Here is a 24,358-nt window from a genome sequence, read left to right as displayed (position 1 = left end):
AAGGCGTGAAAAGGTATTGACGAATCGTCAGTGTTACGGGCATAGTCCGAGGTATTGGCGCAGAGCTTTCTTGTCCCCGGGCTGTGGAAGCGTACAATTCTGCTGTCTTGTTTGGGTCTGGACGAACACCGTCCTTGCTTGCGATGTGGTCCAAGAACAACTCGTCGTAAGCGAAGCGGCTTCTAGCTTTAGCCTTGACGACTTGATTGCGTCAAGCACTATTGCGAAGCCTTTGCAGGTGCACCTAAAAGCTCGAAGAGAAGACAACGACGCAGTCTAAGCACACCACGCAAATATGCCACTTCAAGCCGGCCAGTATGGTATCCATTTGCCGCTGGAACGTTGCGGATGCAGAGAAATGGCCGAATGGCATTACCTTGAACTCGAAGATGCCGTCCGGTGTGATAACGCGATGTTCTCGCTATCTATTTCATCGACCTTGATTTTCTAGTATCCGCTATTTAAGTACATCGATGAGAGGTACCTTGCATCACAGTGCATGTCCAATGTGCCGTCGATGTGTGGGGGAGGGTACACATCCTTTTTTGTTATACTGTTTAGACGGCGCTAATCGACACAGAAACGAAGTGTCCCGTCTATTGTTTTCAGCAAAACGACTGGTGCCGCCCAGGTGCTCGTTGATGATTGGAGGACGTCGTCACGAAACACTTCCTCAACTAGCTCACTGGTGCCTTAACTCCGTAAGAGCTTTAGTGCAGAGATCGGGTGTGTTCGTAATACGCAGCTTGACAAGTGGTGGTTATGACACCTTCAATTCTGACGAGAAGCACTCGATGTAGCTTCGAAGAAGACTGCGAATCTGGTCTTTTCTGCGATAGGTTATTGCCGAATTGATGTCAAACGTAGGCTGACGGACTCGATCAGGTGCGTTTTCTAGGGGTTGCTCGGGGATAGTGAATACATCTTGTATGTCTGCTAATTCGTTGTGAAAAGCTGTCATCGTGCCATTGTTGAGATGACGGTATTCTGTGGTGAAGTTTGCTACCAGCATCTATGTTTCTCCTTTCTGGAAGTTGGCGATGCCTCTTGCGATGCCGATACCTCGCTCCAAGAGCAACGAGGTGTTTCATTCGATGACACCTTCTACAGTTTTGATGTCTGCGCTACCCACGCAGACTAAGACGCTTTATCGGGCAGCATGGTCAATTCACCGTTGACGGCGTTAAAAGCAACGTGTTGCGTCGAAGTCGTCGTAACAGGTATGGCCTTATAGGCCGAGATATTGACAACCTTTCATCGGCGCTCGATGATCGTCATATGTTCATTTAAGAAGTTCGATATGACGTGGTGTATGGACACTTATCTAAGGTGATTGGTTCGTTTGTGTGACGTCATCAGGCAAGCTGCTGATATATAGTTCTTTCTGCGAAAAGAAAGCTCGTTCTGCATTCGCCACCTAACCGGCTCTGTCACTAGGTTTGCCGCTACAACAGTAGCAACAAGGGGTACAGCCCGCGGGATTGGGTGTTTCTGCAGCGATGGCCTGCCTACGGTAATGGCCATGGCTGCGAACAACGACTTCTCAAGTTTCAACGAAAAGCAAGATAAGTGGGACATTTTTTTTTTACTCTCCTGGAAGCACTGTTTGAAACGAAATGTATTAAGGCAGAAGATAAAAAATGAGCACTCTTGGTGTCTGTACAGTCAATGAAGACAATTTGCGTTCTGTATGGATGCTGCGCTCCACGAAAAGTAAATGAGTTAAGCTACAAGTAAGAAGTTACGTTTCTTAACAACCCTTATGCGCCAAAGTGCAACAAAGTTTTCGCATGTTACAAGTTCTTTTCTAGAAACTAGGCAGGCAGCGAATCCGTCCGAGATTATGTCGTTCCGCTCCGCAAGCTTGCTGATGAGTGCAGTTTTAGCACAAGCCTTGACCGTATACTACGCACCAGCCTTGACTGTATGCTAGGCGACCGTGTTGTTTGCGGGATCAGAGATCACGCCGTCCAACAGACTGCTCGCAAAGGATGCTCTTACACTGGCCGAAGCAGTAACTGTTGCCATGGCAGGAAAAGCCGCCGCAAAAGAAGTGACAGCAGTAGCAGCGTCTGATAACGAAACAGCTGTGTGCAGGGTCTGTCGCGGCAAAATAAGACCCAGGGTAAAGAACAGATGCGAGCTATATTTGAGTGCGCTCGCTGCGGAAACTGTAACCACGACTGAACCAACCACCTTGGACACGTGTTCATACACCACGTCATGTCATTCTCCTCTTTTCTTTAAAGCTTCTGTCTTTGCACCGACCTTCGTTGTCATGTAGACTTCCGTAATACCGGTGGAGGAGAGACTCTTGCATCTTGCTCAGCAGGCGGCGATGTCGTAGGCACTGGAACTGCGTCGTTGTTCGTGCCCAAAATCACGACGTGCGAACACTGCTGCAGAAGCACGAAGCCCGTGGGCTAAGTACACATATTAGCGTTTAATCCAGTGCATCGTCCCGGCAAAGTATTGAGCGCTCCACCAGCGTTGCAAATCAGCGAATCATCTCTAGGGGTCGTTACTTTTTTGAACTGGCAGGCAAACGGTCCACTGAGGACGGAATAGCCAGTTCTTTTGACTACTAGGGCAGTTACTGTGCAATGTCGACAGCAGTATTAAGGTTGCTTGTTCGCGGCATTGGATTGCGCATGGACCTTAGTGTACGATGTCGGCTCCTTCGTTTATTGAGGTTATGGCCGGGGTACACAGCTGTTACTTTGCTGGGTGGCGGTATCGGCTTAAACTCTGGTCATGTTCTCGCCGAAGTTGTCGTACGTAGAGGCGGTATCACTTTAGAGCCTAGGCGCGTGATCTTCGCGGTTTATCTTCATAGGGTGCGTCGTCGTTACTCGTCGTTAGTGGAGGATCTCCGTTAATTCGATGTGTAGCAACCTTCCTTCCAAAGGTTGCTGCCTTTAGCATCTCCTACGGGACCGAGAGACCTTCTGTGGACGTTGCTGCGGCCAGACGTCGCAAATCGGGCGCTTCTCGTCCATGAAGAGTAGTACCGACAGCTTGGTGATTGTGCCCTGCGCAAGTAGAGTTCGATTTCATCTGGTCGTGTGCCAGGACGGGGTCATGGGGCGTCTATGGCGAAGCCGCGTAGGGCGATGTGCCTGTATGGGCAGTGGCGTAAAATGTGGCCTGCCTCACCATAATAGAAACACAGCTGGCGTTTGCTAGATGTCCTCCAGATGTCGCCTTTTCTGGGCCTGAAATGTCGTACTAGGCGTGGCGAGCAGGGGCTAAGAAGTGGCGTTCAGAAGGAGGTTGTTCGCGTCTGTGTGCAGGATGGCGTGGGAAAACGGCGTAGTTTATAGCTTGTAGTTGCTGAAATATATCCGTCAAGGTAGCATTCCCCAAGCACCTGCTGCACTTCATCACGGAAGATGTCCATGAGCGTTTCTACCTGGGTTTGTTCGGATGACGGAAGCAACCGGTGCATTACTTCACAGACGACTTTACGTATATTCTCACAGAGGTTATTTCCAATGTCTAGCTGTAGCGTCGAAGTTTCTAGCAGAGAACCACATCTGCGCTGTTTCATCAAGAGCGAGGAACATGTTTCGGAATTTCAAGTCGTTGTTCCAATTGCTGAATGCGGCACCTCGTTCGTACTGGTTTATCCAGTCCTCTGGATCTTGTCCCGGGTTGCCTTGAAAATGAAGGGCTGTCGGGGCTGCTTGATGACAACAGGTACTGCAGCCTGGGTCATTGTCGAAGTTGGGTCCTTCTTCCTATGTCTAACAGTGTTCCGCAGAAGACCGTGTTTGGTTTGAAGCCATTGCAGTCGGCGGCTGGCTAGGTGACCTGTAGGCTGGTCGCCAACTGCGACAGGAACGATGCTGAGGTCTTTGCTGGAAGGGGTAGGCGGGATCGCAAAGGGCAGCACCTCCACCAAATGCCACGTAGTCGTTAAAATCCAGGTGGCCACTAATGAAGACACTGGCGTTGCACTTAAAGCAAACTTTTCATTCGGCTAACTTGTGCTCGCAAAATGACTAATCAATAGGGAGATGGTTATAACAGCAAATATGCTCGTCGGTCGTCGATATGAATGCCCGTTTTCCTCGTCAGCGCCCAATTTCAAAGCGATGCAGTAACACCTTGCTAAAACCTCGAATAATGACTCGCATAACCAGAAACATTGTAGAAATACAAAATACAGCTTCCTTCCAGATGCATTTCGAATCATCTGCCACAACAAAGGGAATGATTAGCCGTGTCTCGTAAGAACAAGCATGAACAAGAAAAGCATACAGATGTGATTCGCGTGCTAGATTCGCAATGATAAAACCGCATGCCAGCGGCTGCAAAAAAAAAAAGTATCAAAAAGATTTGAATGGTTCGCGGCAATATGGTGAAAGAAGCCTAGATCGAGACTGCATGTCAAGTCACGCCGTGTCTGTCGTTTTTTTTTTTTTATGGCTAACCGAGGCGCTTGCCATAGGCGGTGCGTGGGATGATGACGATGATATTTACAAGTGAAAAGCTTAGAAGGCTTACACAATCTTCCCAGGGGGTCAGAAGCGTCCAGCCTGGCAGCTTCTAAGCAAACCAATGCACCGCGGAGCTAACTTCGAGGTATAAGTTGGCGTTTCGTCCCATTTTCTCTCTATGGGCTCGTTTTTCGCGCCATTAAATATATTTAACAATGAACCAGAACAAACTAGCCCAGCAGCAAGTACTCTTAGGCTATATTTTTCGTACAGTGAATGCTTCCTTGTGTGAAGGGTCTCAGCGTTTCAATAAAGATTGAATCTCATGTGTCGTCGGCAACACCTGTCGTGCTAGGACGGTCGACTTCTGCATAAAGAACGGCTTGGCCCCCAACCCTCGCAAAAAAAAAAAAAATGAGTTGGAAGTTGGCGCTTCGTCCCGTTGTCTCGCATTATACTTTTTTCTGCGGTTAAATTATTTTAGCAATGCGCCAGAACCAACTGGCCTAATAGCAAGCATTTTAGTTCTCCAAATAGCCCCTTAATGACCGTCATCAATTTGTTTGCGCATTGCCGCAAATGAAAATCCGAACATCAGGTTAAAATCAGCAGAAGAAAAAAGCTTTTTCCTTTTCTACCCCACATGTGTATAGAAGCTGATCCACAGGCAAGTTGACAGACACGTTTCTGAAACTTCTTGCAGTGCTAGGGGACAAGAGAGGGAACAGCCCGTTAAACTTCCTCGCGAAAAAACAGTTGCATATTTATTAAAAAAAAACATATGTTAGTGAGGCTTGAATTGTTAGGTTTATTTTACGTTGGCTTGCTTCTTCGATGAAGAAAGGGGTCGATAGGGTGAGCAATACGAGATTTTCATGTCCTTGCGCTCACGCAGATATGAGATTTTCTTTCACGTGTGCAATAATCGTAATTTGAAGTTAAGACTGCTGTTCCGACGGCAGTCGTCTATCGCTTTGACTTCTTTTATTTTGCCTAAAGGCACTGTTGGAGTCCGTTACTCCTCTACTTTTGCTAATAACGTGTCAAGGCTTCAGTGATAGCATAATAGGCTTATTATAATATAGGCCTGTCGCGTTAGGAAAGAAATATTAATAAGTAATGGATGTTTAAGAAAGTAAGCTCCAATAAAGAGATTCACTGCTTTTTTTATAGAAAAGATGTCATTATTCTCAAGATATTTTTTAGCGATCTAAATTTAAAATTTTTTTCACAGAACGGTGTTTTTCTCCATACAGCGAATGAAATATAGCACGTGAGCTCTTTGAAGTGCCATCAATACCACGTGCTATGGCTTAGTGCTCAGGAAGCTTAACTTGTTTCAGGAAGCTTAATTACTTTCTATACGCAATATGAAGCACGTTGAGACTCAAATTTTGAAAATATTTGAGGTCACCCAGAGATGCCTGCTAATAGCTTGAGACATTTGGGACCCCCCCCCCCCCCCCCCACCATACCTTACGAAGAAAGTAATAAAAGATTAAAACTTTCACCTTTCTAATATTGGTATTTGCTTTGCCAATTATCCATACCAGAAAAGGACACTCGCACGGGAGATTTTACATTTGCTGAATAAAGAAGGCGCGCGATGTTTGAAATAAAAATATTTTAAAGGAAACTGCTCTGAAACATTAAACTGCCCTTTTCGGTCTACGTTTAGCAAGTGCGCACGTCAGGAAAAAACATTTTTTTTTGCGATAAGCGGTCGCATTCACTAGCTAACGAGATGACCGCTGACGTCAAACAGAGGTGCACACTACAATTTTGTTTCTTTGAGGCAGAACTGTAATGAACAGAATGGAAATGGTATTTCTTAATTACGGTTAAGCATAAAGGCAAAGCACGTAATTTTCAAAGAAACTACCGCTAATTCAAGAAATGTCTTGCGATGTACGTAGATTTTGCATTTTGAACACATGAAACAGACATCTTGCCTTTTCTTTCTTTTTTATTGCATTGGGAAGACGTGAACACAATATAAAGCTTTCTAAAACCCTTCATTTGCAGAGTCGTGTGCTTGGCTCAGTAACCATGTTCGCAAAGGTAGCTTGCTTGGCTGTTATGTTTCTTGTGCTCTGGACACTGGCTGTGGCAGAAAGGGCAGATGAAGGTAAGTGGTTTCGTATAAATTTTACCGAAATTGCTGCACAAAATTATAACTCCGCATTAAAGGCTGCCAAATAAATTAATTGCATCAAGCCATGAATTTACTCGAAGAATGTAGAGTACAACTCTCTCTGCTTCAACAGATTGTTATGAAAATATATTGCTACCATTCAAACTTTTTGTCGAACACCACCCCTCCGACAAGAATAAACCGGCTGACACCTGGTGATTATTTATATTACCTTTACCCAGAGAATTATATTGATGGAGGTATGAGTTGCCTCATGCACCGTAAGGTATCAATTTAATAAATGTTGTCTCAGCCACCGTTATTCTTAAAAATGGTCTGTTACTTCAGCGTTTAGGCTTGATCTAAGAGTGATTAATTCATGAACTTTTAATTTAATAGGTTCACTGTAAAGTTGAGAACTCAGCTTAATGAAAAATAGCCTCCATTTTGTTCCGTATCATAGAGATTATTTTTTTACCTGGTTATCGAACTAGAACGCCCGTTGAGGTTCTGCCCGGATAGCACTGAACAATATAATGTGCCAGAGCATGGTACTGCGTCAAGCTGTGAAAAGCGAGCGAAATGTAAGCAATTCAGCTATCTCAGCCCCAAAATATAACACATGGGAATCGTTGTTCGCTGCCCTATATGATTTCTGGTTACCGGTACAGGGGAAAAGAAACCGGAAACTGAAAGCGGCAATGCGCACTAAGCTGGTTCTTTACAATCAGTCAGTTATTTAATGTCCTAAGATATTAAAGTACTTCATAAAAAAAACTGCTCTCTCAATGGAATGTTGATTAGTGAGAGCCAGGACGATTGCTCACAAAAGTTGAATGAAGCCGCACATGATCTCCGATGTGGATAAAACACGCGAAAATATTTTTCTATGTTCTGATGATATGATAATATTGCATATGGTATACCCTTCACGCAGAATGTAGAGCAAGAAATGGAACAATTCAAATTGGTCAGAGCAAACGAAAAACAGAAATCAAGTTGTTGACTCACAAACTGATTTATTCCTGGTCCTGATGACCTATAGAGATATCAAGATGAAGAAGGAGTGGAGTAAACGTAACAGAGTACGCCTTGGCAAGAATTGTTAACTTCTAAGTTTTCCTTACCAATTTATTCTTGAGATGAATTCTATTCATGAATAGCGCATATTCGAAAAACCATAAGAGACTACAAAAATTATGACCGCTGAGGAAATAAAATATCTACCTGTTCAGGAAAAGTGTGAATTGTTCAAAAGGTATCGGAAAATAGATATTAGTAAGATAATAGAGATAGTCATCGAAGACAGCTACTTCTGTCTCGTATGATGACAGTAAAATAATACGAAGTTAAGAATAGAACTTAGCAGGTCCGCCAGGATGCCTGTGAATAATTTGTTTCCATTTCGTCCTCAAATGGAAAGCAGATGAGAGATTTATGTTAACAATGTAAAATGAGAACGGCACAAAATCTTGCAATTTGATCTCTTTATGCGCATATATTAGTTGAATGGAAACGTATAGGTGCATTTGGTGAAATATGGTAGGAAGCAAGAACAGAGTTCATTGGGAGTGGGCAATGAACGTGATGGATTGATATTCTTGCAAACGTTAGAAAGAATAAATTAGAATTCTAAATGTATTTACTTTAAAGATGAATAATATTTATTTTGTTCTAAACAAAGTTTTAGAGCCAGAAATCATTTTTGCATAGGTTGGTGTAAAGTGAAGCAGCTGGACTGGACTTGAAGGGTTCTTTTTATAAATCAACCACAAGAAGGAAGTTTGTCTTGCGTAAAAACGGCAGCTAGTCCTATCGCTGATCTCGCGAAGAAGGCGCAAAAGCCAGTATTTATTATATCCAACGTGCAAATATGGAGAACGAAGTATGTTTAGAGATTAGCCCTTGCCAAGAGAAACGGAGTACACCTTTTCGTAAATAATAATGAAGGTATTACTATTTCGCCCAATTTAAAATGGGCTGAAGTGTTAGCCATAGGAGCAAGGCTCAATCAAACGATTTTCGTAGAAATTCGTGGCTCTGAGACAATCCTGGTCACACGTAAGAATAAGTTTACCAAAAATTAATACTACAAAAAAACAGAGGAGTTCAACACAACAGCTTGTGTTTGGAACCAAGCGAAGGATTAGACAACTGTACAACAACTACCGAATATTGTGGTATAAAACAGCCATAGATGGCTTTACCTTGCGATTTTTTGAAGAACGCTGCTGTTTTGAAGCATGCCCTGATTGCTGCTTTGTAGTATAATGTCTGTGCTCTGTGAACCAAGTTGTAGGCAAGTGATGTCCCATCATGAATTTTTGTGCACAATATTTTACAACTAATCTTTGTTGTGATACTTTGTTTTTGCCCCTGAGGCTGTCTTGTATCCATATGCTGACAACTGCATATTACGACAAGTTCAAAAAAACGATGGAGGCCAGTGTTTCGTGTAGTGTTTTATTACTATTCCGAGGCAACGACGATAAACACACTGCACAATCTTCGTTTGCAGAAGCATCTCCGATGTTGACATATCATCATATACTTTAGGACAGAAATGTTAGTGAACTGTGATTTATTTGCGGAAATAACGCATGACGTTACAATATTAGACATGCATCGGAGTGCGCCAAACTGGTTTATGCACTGTTCTAGCTGCGGGTAGCGTTGACTTCAGGAAGTATTTTGCTAATATCGAAAACTCAATCCACTGCGGCCCGTAATGGGCCTATATATGCTCTAATTGCCATTGGATGACATCAAGGGTACCGAAAAACTGGTACCCGTTTAAAGCTGCATCTTCAGGCACTTAATATGTGCTCCCCGGATTCGTTTCGGCCTCCGACAGTCTTTCTCAGATCTTCGTTCATTTTGTGTACGAGGCGATTTTGCACAGCACAGCGGTAGAACATCCACCTCGCATGCAAGAAGACCGGGGTGCAAATCCCGGTGCCGCGCAATTCTCCACCGTATTTAAAAAAAAAATCAGCGTGTCGATGGAAATGCATAAACAGGTTTGGGGCGCGACCTGATGCCGGTGAACACCTCCGGCAACGCACTCCCTCACCAGACAGGGTTTGGCCACCCTGGTGCAGTAATTGGCTACAACCTCTCATGATAAGCTCCATAAAACCCCAGCAATCAGTCACCAGCGGCTGCGGAACAACTAACCACGGCGGCGGTCAGACCTGTGACGCAGCGGGGGGTGCTAAGAACTTCTGGCTCCGCTGGACAGGCCGACATTGGAAACTGAGCCTGGCAACGTTTAACGTTAGAACCCTAGCTAGTGAAGCTATCTTAGCAGTGCTGTTAGAGTAACTACAAGGGATGAAATGGGATGTCATAGGGCTTAGTGACGTTAGGAGGTCGAAGGAGGCATATACTGTACTGAAGGATAGGCATCTACTGTGTTATCGAGGCTTACCAGACAGGCGACGACTAGGAGTAGGTGTCCTTGTCAATAAGTATATAGCGGCTAATATAGATGAATTTTATAGTAATAATGAGAGGGTGGCAGTCATCGTGATTAGGCCTAATAAGCGGTATAAACTGAAGGTTGTACAGGCCTATGCACCTACATGTAGTTATGATGACCAGGCAGTTGAAAGCTTCTACGAAGATGTAGAATCGGTAATGCAAAAAATAAAGACGTAGTATACTGTACTAATGGGCGACTTCACTGCCAAGGTAGGAAAAAAGCAGGCAGGAGACCAGGCAGTAGGTGACTATGGCATCGGTTCTAGGAATAACAAGGGGGAGTTACTAGGTGAGTTTGCAGAGCGCAATAACTTAAGAATCACGAATACCTTCTTCAGTAAACGGAAGAACCGGAAATGGACATAGAAAAGTCCTAACGGCGAGACTAAAGGTGAAATTGATTTCATAATGTGTTCAACCCCCGCCATTGTACAAGATGTAGAGGTAACCGGGAAAGTGCGATGCTGTGACAACAGGATGGTGAGGTCCCGAATTAGCCTAAATCTGAGGAAGGAACACAACAGATTAGTAAGAAAGAAACCCATCAACAAATTTGCGGTGAGGGGGAGGGCAGAAGAATTCAGAATCTCGCTACATAATAGATACAGAATTCAGCTCTAACCGAGGATGGCGAGGATGGCGACATTACCCTAGAAGCCATGAACAATAATTTCAGAGATATCATTACTGAGTTTGCGGTACAAGTAGGCGGTAGGATAGTTAGAGAGGATACCAGTAAGCTGTCTAAAGAGACGAAAGATTTGATTAAGATACGCCAGAGTATGAAAGCTTCCAATCGAACAGACCAGATCAAATTTGCCAATATATCAAAGCTAATCAATAAGCGCAAGGTGGCTGATATAAGGAAGTATAATATGGAGAAAATTAGACATGCTTTAAAGAACGGGGGAAGCGTAAAAGCGGTAAAGAAGAAATTGGGCATAGGCAAAAACCAGATGTATGCGATAAAGGACAAGGCGGGCAACGTCATCACTAATATGGAAAAGATAGTCAAAGTAGCCGAGGAGTTCTATACAGATCTCTACAGCAGCCAAAGTAGTCAGGATCGTAACGAGATTGGCGGCAGGGAAAAACAGTCAGACGTTCCACCAGTGACGAAGGACGAGGTCAAGAAAGCATTACAAAACTATGAAAAGAGGGAAATCAGCTGGAGAGGATCAGATAACTACAGATTTGCTAAAGGACGGGGAGGGGGGGGGGGGGGATATCGTGCTAGAGAAACTGGCCAGACTGTATACGTAGTGCCTGGTGTCAACGACGGTACCGGAACCATGGAGGAATGCAAATATTATCCTCGTTCATAAGAAAGGGGACTCTAAGGTCCTAAAAAATTACAGACCAATCAGCTTACTGTCTGTTACGTATAAGGTATTTACTAAGGTAGTCGCTAATAGAATCAGGGCAACCTTAGACTGCAATCAAGCAAAGGATCAAGCAGGTGTTCGGAAACGGTACTCTACTATCGATCATATTCATACAATCAATCAGGTCATAGAAAAATGCTCGGAATATAATCAGCCTTTATACATAGCATTCACTGATTACGAAAAAGCATTTAACTCAGTTGAAAGAACGGCGGTGATGCAGGCATTGCGAAATCAGGGGTAGACGAGCCATACGTGAAAGTGCTGGAAGATATATATAGTGGCTGCACAGCAACCATAGTTCTGCATAAAGAAAGTAACCAAATTCCCATAAAGGAAGGTGTTAGGCAAGGAGACGCAATCTCCCCAGTACTATTCACAGCTTGCTTAGAGGAGGTATTCCGATACTTGAAATGGGAGCAGATGGATAAGGGTAGATGGAGAATACTTCAGTAATCTGCGCTTTGCTGATAAAATTGCCTTGCTAAGCAGCTCAGGGGATGAACTGCAAATAATGATTGGTGACCTAGACGGGAAAAGTAGAAAGGTAGGCTTGAAAATCAATATGCAGAAGACTAAGGGAATGTTCAACAGCCTCGGGAAGGAACAGCAGTTTACATTAGGTAGCGAAGTACTGGAAGTAGTAGGCGATTATTCCTACTTAGGACAGGTAGTAACCGCAGATCCGGACCATGAAAAGGAAATACCAAAAAGAATAAGATTGTGATGGAGCGTATTTGGCAAGCACTCACAGATTATTACTAGCAGTTTACTGGTAACGCTCAAGAGGAAAGTATACAACAGTTGCATCTTACCTGTACTCACCTATGGGGCTGAAACGTGGAGGCTAACCAATAGAGTTCAACTTAAGTTGAGGACAACCTAGAGGGCTATGGAAGGAAAAATAATAGGGGTAACATCAAGAGATAGGAAGCGTGCAGAGTGGGTCAAAGAAATAACTCAAGTTACCGACATTCTAGTGGAAATTAAGAAGAAGAAATGGACATGGGCAGGACATGTAGGGCGAAGAGAGGATAACCGATGGTCGCTTAGGGTAACAAACTGGATTCCAAGAGGGCTAACATCAAGAGATAGGAAGCGTGCAGAGTGGGTCAAAGAAATAACTCAAGTTACCGACATTCTAGTGGAAATTAAGAAGAAGAAATGGACATGGGCAGGACATGTAGGGCGAAGAGAGGATAACCGATGGTCGCTTAGGGTAACAAACTGGATTCCAAGAGAAGGAAAGCGTAGCAGGGGGCGACGGAAAGTTAGGTGAGTGGATGAGGTTAAGAAGTCCGCGGGGGTCCAGTGGATGCAGCTAGCACAGAACCGGATTAAGTGGAGAAATATGGGAGAGGCCTTCGCCCTGCTGTATAGTCAGGCTGATGATGATGAACAGATGTTACAAACGCTAAGTATAAGAATAAAGCACTTTTTGAGGATGAAAGATGATGTTCCCCTCTACATGCGATTTTTCTCGAACAATGCACTCTAGCCCTACTCATCGAGCAGCTTTAAAAGAGCTTTTTTCTTTCTGTTGAAAAGAAACAGGAAGGGCTCATTCTATTATAATTATAAGGACCCGTTTGTTGAGCGTTTTAGAAACTCGGGTTTCTCCGGTGAATAGTGGGACAGTAACTGTATTAAGACACAAAATGTTTATTACTAACAGCACAAGGTTTTTTTTTCTCGAAGTGCCGAAAGCTGGACATTATAAATCTAAATGGTGAATTTTATTTTAAACTTTTTACAAAAAGAGACTCGCATAGCCCTCTAGCAAGCTTGTCACAGCTATTCAAATGGCATTTACATTGTGTTCTATTACCATGTAATAGTATGGCATGTATACATAATGCCTCAAAGGCCCCGAATATGAGGTATTACATCATGGCGGTCTTGTCTCGAGACACTGGCAGGTGTATATAATGGCCGGTTGAAAACAAAAAAAACAACAAAAGGACGCTCATAACACTCAGAGATACCAGAAGAGACACAATGAAAATAACGCCGAAGTTTTCTTCAGCTGTAAACAATCAGATTAAAAAAACTCTATTTTAAAGCAGTTCTTGAACCACCAGTATTATGCCTCACGGTTAGAAACAAAATGCGGAATTAGTAAGCATATAACCTGCAGGTCCGTCCGAAGGGCTCTCATTTCGTTTTGCCAATACTTTTCTTTGTTCATCCGAATAAGTTTATTTCCAGGGTTGTTGAAAATAATGTAATCCCAGATGTTTGCACTAAAACAATGCACTTTATGTCAATTGTCTTTGCTGTACAACCCATTCAAAACCTTTCAGTATTCAGAGACCACTGAAATTGGGCGTTAATTAGGCCTCTTGCCCTTCATTCAAAGGCAGGTGTGTGGGCTAGTTGGGGAAGATTCATGATAAAAGAACAGCGCGCACTGAGGCGCACCAAGCGCCTGTGGTGTTTCCTTTATGTCCTTGCTATCCCTGTGTGCGCTGTTTCTTCACCGTGCTCATTATCACTTTGTTGTTGTTTTTTTGTTAGACCACGGTTCGAGTAAATAAGTTTCGTAGAGCCCTGATTTTCAATACCTTTTAAGATAAGATTTCTTTGGCCATTTTAGTTTTGTGGCTCGCCCCTAAACTTAATTTTGTTCTTCCGGCCTCCCTACATCTTCGCCACAAGCTCAGAGAGCTTAACGCGTAGTCTATATTCAACTGTGCTTTGTGAGTGCGATGGCACAATTCGCCGCCGCAAAACAGCACAGTGAGCTAGAACTGTAGCGAAATGCGGTCAGCAAGAACAAACATCACCCGAAAGTTTATATAACAAAAGACCAAATGAGGTGATGCTTGGTATTATTGAAAATAAGAAATTTAGCGCACATGTTTCTTTATTTTTGATCGATGCTGATGACAGCTGTGGATAGTAAACACAATGCGTTTCCCTCTTTATGCAGAATGTGGATACTACGCTCGCGGGCAGTCTCCAACTGTGATGTGCCGCTACCCTGAAAGTGAGTGCTCTCTCCTCTACCTTATAGGAGTTAACTGAAAATGCGAAATATTCACTAATTTAGTAATAAATGTAATTTCAAATTGTCTTAATTTTAATTGTTCAACGAAATATTAGGCACTGTGCTACATTTCGCGTGGCATCATTTTTTTTTTTTGCGTAAACAACCATTCAGTAGTAAAGATGTTTTTCTGTGTTGCTGATTTAAGCCTGGCAGAATAAAAATGAAACTGTAAACTGGTGGTATGAGAAAATTTGTACCAACTCTGGAACACTCAGACCATTACTGAAGCCTCTGTATGAAACGCGACCTCGATAAGGAGTGGAGCCAAAGTATTGGCGTTTAGTATTGTGACGTGGTGTATTCTAATAATATTAAGCGCAATATTTTTGCGCAGTGTATTCGGCCTTCGTTGCCAACCGGCTCTACTATGCTATCATGCTAGACTTCACTTACACTAGAATTCTAGACTGCACATTGGGCCTTGCTTTAATAATAATGCTGTAATTTTTGCCGTTTTGCTCACATATACGGTAAATAATGTGGGGTCTTATGGTAGGATTTCACGTGAAAAATTCTGAATCTTTTGCCAGGGTTAAACGTCCCTCTGATGGCAGGTAAACCATGCAGCATCTTCCTCAACCAGGCTTTCAGGCATCAATTGTAGGAGTCTAATTTGGTCACAAATACGTCATATGCGTTCGAGGAATAATGCATTTATTGTTCACTCCTCGCTTCTTTCTCACAATTGCACATATCAACAACCTTTTTCTGCAGTAATTCAACCTTAGGCTGCAGGGCTTAAATGCGGTTTCGAAGAAAAATACAGTGCCTTGGATCTGACATTTAGTAAGGTGTTTAGATTGCAATACAAGTGTTTTTGACTTTATTATCACCATTATGCTTAGACGTTTATAAAAGCGAAATTTATTATAAAGTAATTTCATAAATAAAAGCAATTCAATTTAAAATTGCAAATACCATATGTTGCACCTAATTCCCATTAACTGGTGAAAATAAGTTAAGCTTTTTGGGATATTTATTAGTCGACACTGATGTCAAAGTGTGTCCTCGATGGATACTGCGATGCAGGATTCTTAACGACGGCTGGTGTTGTTATTGCAATCCATTTCAGCATAGACTTTCTGTCACACGATCCCGCCAGTATACCTTCAGGTTTTCTGATGGCGAATTCTCTACCCATCCTCTTCTGACAAGGCCCGCTGCGCAAAGTCTCGCTCATGCCGTCGTTCCACTCTCCACTTCCGTGGCCTAGAAAAAGGCTGGCTACATATTTGCTGTCTCAACCGGCCAGCCACTTGCTATCGACGCGTCTTTGCCCTCCATTCATTAGCCAAGTAAGCCTTTCACAATAATAACAAGAAGGCACCGATCTCGATTCAAGGAAACTCTAACAAAGCGCAGTGTGGGTTTCATCAATATTGCTGCCGCCTTACACGCTAGGCTCCGCGGTTACAAGAGTTATTACTTGACAGCCACGTACAAAACTGGTCGTAAGCACGCTGCCGCAACGGTATTTTGAGCCTGGCCATTCCTACGACGGAATCTGACGCCGCTGGTTTCGAGAACTGCGCCTCGTTCATGTTACCGGCAATCATAACATCCCCACGTATATCGAAGACCAGTAAAAGGACCCGACCTTGGAACCTATTCACAGCCGCACAAGTTCGATTGGGTTCCAACCAATGTTCTGTTCGGGATCGCCTGCTCTGCAAGAAAAACTATTCCTTTACTGGCCCCCGCTTCATCTTGGTTGGTTGGTTGAGCCGAAGCCACCCAGCGAAAAAGCTCCACAGTGCCCAGCCAGAAGCCCTTTTAGTGGCCGAAAATGAGAACTACTGAGCGGTACGTCGCCAGTTGCATCCAGTGTCAGGGATAAAAACGTCCTAAAAGTGTGGCGACAGTCAGATCTACGCTTGACACCAACCCGTGCACCATTTCAGCTAGTGGACATTGATCTCGTTGGGTCTGGTCCTCCTTCCACTATCCCGTAATGAGAACCGTTGGAGCATTGTTTGCGTGGACAACCTCACTCAATAGCGCGAGACAGCAGCCATACCCGGGGCTAATGCCTGTAAAGTCTCTTACATATTAAGGGCGATAGGTCTCCGCCATGAACCACCAAGAGGTATCATTAACGGCCGCGGTCGCCATTTTGCTGCTGACGCCGTGGAAGAGATTATACGTTTATGTGTTTTCCACTTTCGCCATTTGTCATCATCAGCTCAGCCTGGCTGTACCCATTGCAGGGCGAAGGTATCTCCCATGTTCCTCCAGTTACCCGGTGCTGTGCTAAATGCATCTGCTTGACACTTGCGAACTTCTCAACCTCATCCGTCCTCCTAATTTTCTCCCGTACGCTGCTACGCTTTCCTTCCCTTCGAATCCAGTTTTTTACCCTAAGCAAACAACGGCTATCCTCTCTTTGCACTTTATATCCTGCCCATGCCCATTTCTTCTTGATGTCCATAAAATGTCAGTAATTTGAGTTATTTCTCTGACTCACTCTGCTCGCTTCCTATCTCTTAATGTTACTCCTACCATTTTACGTTCCATAGCCCTTTGCGTTGTCCTCAACATAAGTACAACCCTCTTTGTCAGCCTCCACGTTTATGCCCCATATGTCAGGTAAGATGCAACTATTATATACTTTCATCGAAGTGTGCTACTGGGCCAGTTTGTGACTAATCATGGTACAAGAAAATACCGCAAGAGACGGGGCAAGTAAATAGATAGCACGAGCGCCGACTAACATCAATGTATACAAAGCGTGAGCGATGAATACACTGAGCGACATATCGTTGGAAGGAAAAAGAAGAAGCGCGCAACGTCAACACGAAAAAAATGCCATGCTCATCATTAACAGTTAAGGTAGATTAGCTCGTAGCATGACAACGAAACCTAAGATATGCCTGCTCATGAAGCGCCTTTGCGGGCAATGATCAAAGTTTTAAAGATTTTCCTGGTATATTTTTTTTTTCAGGTTCACATTTTAGAATGACGCATTGAACGACGTTGTGTCCCTTCATCGTCTTTTTTTTTTCCTTCCTGCGCATACCTCCCTCAGTGGATTCATACGCTCACGTTCTGAATACATTCAGTTGTTAGTCGGCGCTCGTGTTGTCTATTTTCTTGTTCCGTCTCCTGCAGAATTTTTAGATCACAGCTCTTTGGCGTCCGTTCCTGGGTTTCGCGTCGGCGTCGTCGTCGGCCTCGCAACCAGGTCCGCCCCCCTTTCATCCCCCCAGCGCTAGCAGCGACCGACTGATACCGCTGGATGCCGCTGACGCCGCTAGAGAGTCAAGATAACGTGACTGCATAGAACACCGTCGCCGCCATGCAGAAAGAGGAGGGGAGGGTCCCCCCCCCCCCCCCCCCTGTTCCTGTGTGGCGGATAGGGTGCTCTTCAGTTGCCGACGCGCCGGTTATTTCACGTAGGCCCCTGCACGTCGACGAATACGTGACCACCTTCCCACGGCTAGACCTGGTTCTTGGCGCTGCGGAAGCGAGGGTATCATAATGTTCGCGTCGGCATCGGCGGCGTTGTCCCTGAAACCAACTCCGCAGCTAGGGTTGATTCACTATCGGCGTCAGCAGCATCAGTCAGTCGCTGCTATCTCTTCCCTCCTCCCTTTATCGCGGTGTCCGCTTGCTGCGCGCGCTTCTGCCCCCATCGTTTGCCGCTGGGTGTACACGCCGCCCCCCTCCCCCCTCTTCCTGCGAGTCTCCGGTTGTCAAAGCGCCGGCTCGAACTTAATTCCTTTCTTCGCTCCTCCTCCAATGCAACCCATGTGCGGTGCAATCAGAGAGCCAGATCGGTGGTGGCGGATCTGTATATGTGCACCGCCCGAGCCGAAATTGCCGCTGCCGTTCTTTGTTAAAGGAATACGTGTGAAAAATAAAAAAAAAATTCTGTGATAGCGCATACATGTGTTGCTCGATTTCTTTGCCTCAATGTATCGAAAAGGTGAAAGAGCTTTTATTTGCTGCGCTCAAATTTCGCATTAGGAAGTAACGTAATCGTCGGTAATTTTTTTCTACCATGATTATTTCCCTTCCTCTTCAGCGATACCGGTAAGCTGCTACTCATAATAAGCGAGTGCTTATAAAATGCGCTCCATCCCAATTTTATTCTCCTTGTGTTTTACCTTTCATGGTCCGAAGCTGCCGTTACTACCTGTCCTAAGTAGAAATATTCGCATGCTACTTCCAGTGCCTCGCTACCTAACGTAAACCGCTGTTCCTTCCCGATGCTGTTGAACATTACCTTAGTCTTTTGCGTAATTATTTCAAGCCTACCTTTCTACTGTTCCTGTCTAAGTCGCGAATAATTATTTGCAATTCATCCCCTGAGATACATAGCAAGGCAATGGCGGCGGCAAATCATAGATTACTGAGGTATTTTCCATCTACCCTTATCCCTAACTGCTCCCATTTCAAGTGTCTGAACACTTCTTCTAAGCAAGCTCTGAAGAGTACTACGGAGATCGTGTCTCGTTGCTAACACCTTTCTTTATAGGAATTTTTTTATTTTATTTATGCAGAACTATAGTCGCTGTGCGGCCACTTTATCTTCCAAGCACTTTCACGTACGGCACTGCTACACCCTAATTTCGAAATGCCTGCATGGCTGCAGATGTTTCTACTGAGTCAAATGTTTTTCTCAATCAATGAACGCTATATATAGGGCCGTTTATATTCCGAGCATTATTCTATCACCGGGTTGATGGTATGAATATGATCGATAGTAGAGTACCCTTCCAAAATAGCAGCTTGATCGTTTTATTTTTTGCAGTGTAGGGTTGCCCTGATTCTATTAGCGATTACCTTAGTAAATACCTTATATGTAACAGACAGTAAGCTGACTTGTGTGTAATTGTTAAAGTCCTTAGCGTCCCCTTTCTTATGAATTAGGATAATGTTTACTTTCTTCCATGGTTCCGATACCGTCAATTACACCACGCAGTGCGTTTACAGGGGGGGGGTGAGGGGAGAGTTATTGTAGGGCGATATCCTCCTCGTCCTTCAATAGATATATAGTTACCTGACCCTCTCCAGCTGCTTTACCCCTTTTCATAGTTTCTAATGCTTTCTTAACTTCGTGCTTTGTCACGGGCAAAACGTCTAACTGCATTTCCCTATCGTCTATCTCATGGTTGTCCTGACTTCTTTGGTTACTGTAGAGATCAGTATAAAACTCCTCGGCTACTTTGAAGATCTTCTCCACAATCGTGAAGACATCGCCCGTCTTGTCCCTTTGCGCATACATGTGATTTTTGCCTATGCCAAATTTCTTCTTCATTGCTTTAAGGTTTCTGCCATTCCTCACAGCATGCTCAATTTTCTCTATGTTGTACCTCCTTATTTCGTTCACTTCATGCTTAATGATTAGCTTTTATATGTCTACCAATTCTTTCTCGTTCCCCATTCATCGCTTTATAATGTCCAACCAACAGTTTAACTGAACGCACTAACATGCTTTCTATTTACATCGATATAGATCGCAAAAACTGGAACCGCGTCCTACTGTTAATTAGCTACTCTTTTAATACCGCGGTCATGGCTTGCGCCCATTATTTCTACTCTACGCTCGCCACCGATGATATACCTTGGACACAATCTTCACGTTTTCCGCTGTAGTGATGAAGATCCCTCGGTAGCCGAGAAAACCTGTTTTCCGAAACCCGCCGGCTTGCCTGCCTTCGCATCTTACCCTCTCAGGATTGCTGAAAAGCTTGGCACGATTCCCATCACCGTCACTTCACTTACCAGCTTGAAGATTTGGGCTTGTTGGATGGCCAATCGCGAAGTACGGTCTGTCACAAATGCTACGCTGCCACTACGATGAATCATTTGGAGTCCTTGCCCAGTTTAGCGACCTTAGTTATCGAATTGCTCGCCTCACCACTAGCGGCCATCGCTTTGCGAAAAGGGAAGTCGCCCACGTTGTTCGTTAAAGCACTAACGATGACGCGACGCTGTTTAAGTCAGCCAGCGAGCTGCGACTGCATAGGAAGAAGTGTGACGCCCAGAAGAAGAGGCAAAGGAGGATGAGGATGAAGAAAAAGCGGCTCGTGCTGGAGTCGCAAGTGGACACAGCTGATTTTTCGGAGTTGGTCCTCCGGCCAATAAAACCTTACTCCTAACCTAAAAACTGATAGAGAGTGTTGAAACAGTTTCAGCTTCCCTCGAAATACACCTAGTAACTTCAAGGCCGTATGATATACTATGTAACTTTTAGGTGGCATGGCTAGTGCTGAATTTTTCATTTTTACTCCTGAAACAAGCACATTAATAGGTGTCTACCTTTTCCTTACTTTCTTTCACATGAACAAGCTCCATAATCAACTATGCTAGACGAGAATACGGAAGCCCGGGCCCTACGTTTCCATTTCTCTATTTGCAGTGTAGGCCTTCAGCAGTGATTAACATCATACAAAGATCTCTTTTACAAATCAGGCACAGAAATATATTATAGCTATGACATCCAACATAAAAATTGTTTACTAGATTGACGAACATATTTTAGTATTATATACACAAGGATTAAAAAAACTGCACTCAGGCTCTAGATTTGTAGAAATCTTTGTACAAAGTTCGCATTTTGACTTCAAAAACGTAACCACAATAATCGGTTGCGACTTTTTCCTTTTTTGCTTTCACTTAAATGCGCTTTAAAACCAACTCTGCTAGAAGGCAATACGGAAGTCCGCATGCTATGTTTACGTTTCTAAATATGCAGAGTATGGCCTCCGAAGAGATGAAGCTCATATCAGGATCTCGTATCGTGATCAGCCACATATATATAATGTATAATCGCTATGACACGCAACGCACTAATTGTTGAGTAGATTGACAAGCTATTTTAAATATTCTATACAAATGCCTTAAAAATGAACGCTGACGCTATTTTGGTAGCGAGTTTGGTAATTTTTTGTCTGCTTGAAACGACACGATGCTGTCTCAGGAGATCATAGCAGGTGTTCGTGCTACATTATCACTGGAATATGCGGCAATGCTTAGCATGTGCTACTGTAAAATTACCTTCTGTCTACATTTTGTTCTGCAGTGTGCACTTGTCCTGAAGTGAGCGGCACCAGGAACCGCATACGACTAGAGCGCTGGTACTACAACAACCGAACTGGAAGCTGCGAACAGTTCGAATGGCACCAGCAGGGTGGCAATTGCAACAACTTCGAAACACCTGAGCAGTGTCTTGCAGCATGCAATGTGGACAAAATGTATGAATATGATTCGGAATAAAAAAGTTGGAACTTTCGTTTATTCAATGTCTGCGTCAGTTAAATAATAATAAAGAAAATCTTTTTATGAAACAGTTTACGGGATAGACTTACCTCTGTGCGCTCACAAATACCCCAGAACCTCGGAGGAATTTATTAGTGAAAAACATATACTTCATTTAGCCATTCTTCTAAGCCAATTATTTTCCTTCGCCTTGGGTTAATTTTTGCGGATATTGTACTCTAAAGAGTAAGTATTTACTATAATATTAACCAAACCAAAACAAGAGCTGCTGCCCTTCATTTCTTAAAAACAAAGATTATTTTGAGGATATTGTAGTGCAGTATAGTGTACCAGCAACAGCTCTAAGATATTCAGTACATCTGTTAATCAAACATTTATTGCTCGAAACGTTGCATGAGATTTCAAATACGTTGCACTTGTAACAACAAGCCTTTACAGTTATATGGGTTTGGATATTTCTCATATATATTGTCACAAATTAAGCCACAGGGAGCCGTGAAGGTACACGTAGACAAATACTCGAGAGTAAGGTCGGCTTCTAGCTCCGCTAACAGTGTCCAGAACCAGCGCGCCTCTGTAGCCAACAGTGGCTTCGTCGTTGTCGGCACCAAGCACGGCAGCCGTGCGGCGCTAAGCACGTGGCATTATCCCTCCACACCCTCGTGAAAAAAATATCGTCCGGATGTCAAGGTGAGAAGAGAAAAAAAGTTAGGAATGAGGTGAACTGTACAATAATTCAAGGTCTCACTTGCAGCGTTAAGATTACAAAACGCGACGTTGACACAGCGCTCAGTCACCGGAAAAGTACGGCTTTAAGCGCACCACATGCACAATATCAGGCCGCTGACGCCGAACACTGACGGTCACAGTTCCATCTCGAATAACTTCGTAATTAACTCTGTTTAAGCAACGAAGAACTTTATAGGGTCCGAAATACCGGTGAAACAGTTTCTCGTACAAGCCTTTGTGTGGGTTCACACCCACACTACGAACGTGAGGACCAAGTGTAGGTTCACACCCACACTTGGTCCTCACGTTCGTAGTGGACTTCCTTGTGCCGAAGGTTATAGTGTCGAGCGTCGGTGGCATGCAGCTACTTGATATGCAAGCGGGCCAGCTGACGTGCTTGCTCGATCTGTTCCGCGAAATAGGCGGCATCGGGTTTGAGCGCTTCATCCCCGCACGGGAGCATCGAATCCAACATTGTGCGGGCCTCCATGCCATATACGAGACGGAACAGCGTAAACTTCGTGGTTTCCTGCGGCTCCATCTTGTAAGCGAAGGTGACATACAGCAAGATCTTGTTCCACATTTTATGTTCAACGTCAATGTACATTGAGATCATTTCTGCCAAAATTTTGGTGAGTCGTTCTCTAAGGCCATTTGTCCGAAGGTGATACGCTGATGTTGTGCGATGCTCGGTATGGCTGATAATTAAGGTGTCCCGCAGTAGACGAGCTGTAGACACCTTTCCTCGGTCTGTAATGTTGGCCGATGGTGCACCATGTCTAACCACAAATTCGTTCATAAAAAATCAAGCAACTTCGCCGGCAGTACCTCGTAAAGCCGGAAATCCGGACTCGCCATGGGAATGCAGTGATTTCTGAGAAGTGAACTTCATCAGTGACAGTGAACCTTTACGTCTTTCGACAAAGTCAGATAAGCCGTAAATCCGGACTCGCCATGGGACTGCAGTGATCTCTGAAAAGTGAACTTCATCAGTGTCAGTGAACGTTTACGTCTTTGGACACGCTGGCTTAAAGCGTTTCGCACTTGAAACAAGGCTTTTCTGAGTATTCGCGTGTGCAGGACACGACTCGTTTTCAGTTTTGAACCCCGTGAAACACGGTAACTCGAACCACCTTTGCAGGCTGAAGTGTTTGAAACTATTTTGCCCCATAAGGAGCGCAGCGGGGTTTGCGGAGCCTCTTCCAAGCGCACACCCCTGTGAGAGCCGGGCGCCAGGCCGGGGTAGAGCATCCGCCTCGCATTCGGGAGGTACCGTGTTCGATCCCTGGTGCCGCCGGTTACCCACCGGTTTTTAAATTAGTACAAGCTTTCCCCCAGCCTGGTTCTCGGCTCTTCGGGGGTGAAATGCTTGGGAAAAGGGGTCACGGCCCAAATAGTTGCGCCGATGTGGCAGTGATTCGTTCCGCCATCGGACAACAAGTCCACCTTGCGCGGCGACAGCCCATTATGTGGCCCTTTTTTTACCGAAGCAAGAGTTTAGAGATAACTTTTTGCCCCTGATGCCAATATTAGGCAAAGACGTTACTGAAGAGTTAGAGAACGAAATAAGTGTGGAGGAAATAGAAAAGGCCATTGATGAATTGAATGTCGGAAAGTCCCCGGGTCCAGATGGATTGAGTGCGGCCTTTTACAAGAGCCCCAAAAGTGAGTTAGCTATCATGCTCTATAGGCTTTTTAAGGAGTGCTTTGATGTGGGTTATTTGCCACCGTCGTTTAGCAACGCGCATACGGTCTTGGTTCCCAAGACTGATGAGTCAGCCATGCTTTTAAAAGTTACAAGCTATAGACCGATCACGTTAACAAATGTTGATTATAAAACTCTGATGAAGGTGTTAGCTAAGAGATTGCAATACATTATAAAAGATCTTGTTGGACCTCATCAAACATG

At 44.2% G+C, this 24,358-nt stretch overlaps 1 protein-coding gene across 2 annotated transcripts; it reads left to right on the top strand.

Moving 5' to 3' along the window:
• The first annotated feature begins 1,429 nt into the window (after positions 1–1,429).
• Positions 1,430–21,738, top strand: LOC146174967 (kunitz-type protease inhibitor 3-like). 2 transcript variants are annotated; one of them, XM_084583342.1, is made up of 4 exons: positions 1,430–1,569; positions 6,468–6,570; positions 14,377–14,433; positions 21,524–21,738. In XM_084583342.1, exons 2-4 carry the CDS (start codon positions 6,492–6,494, stop codon positions 21,715–21,717), a joined length of 330 nt encoding a protein of 109 aa, XP_084439468.1. In that variant the 5' UTR covers positions 1,430–1,569; positions 6,468–6,491; the 3' UTR covers positions 21,718–21,738. The 2 variants fall into 2 exon arrangements, with proteins under 2 accessions (XP_084439468.1, XP_084439467.1); XM_084583341.1 differs by lacking the exon at positions 1,430–1,569 and having other exon boundaries at positions 6,326–6,570.
• The last annotated feature ends 2,620 nt before the right edge of the window (positions 21,739–24,358 follow it).

The sequence above is a fragment of the Amblyomma maculatum genome, chromosome 11, assembly GCF_055883805.1.
Source record: "Amblyomma maculatum isolate TAMU_Amacu chromosome 11, ASM5588380v1, whole genome shotgun sequence".
Classification (NCBI taxonomy): domain Eukaryota; kingdom Metazoa; phylum Arthropoda; class Arachnida; order Ixodida; family Ixodidae; genus Amblyomma; species Amblyomma maculatum.
The sequence above is the reverse complement of the archived record's forward strand: the minus strand, read 5'-3'. Positions and strand labels throughout refer to the sequence as shown.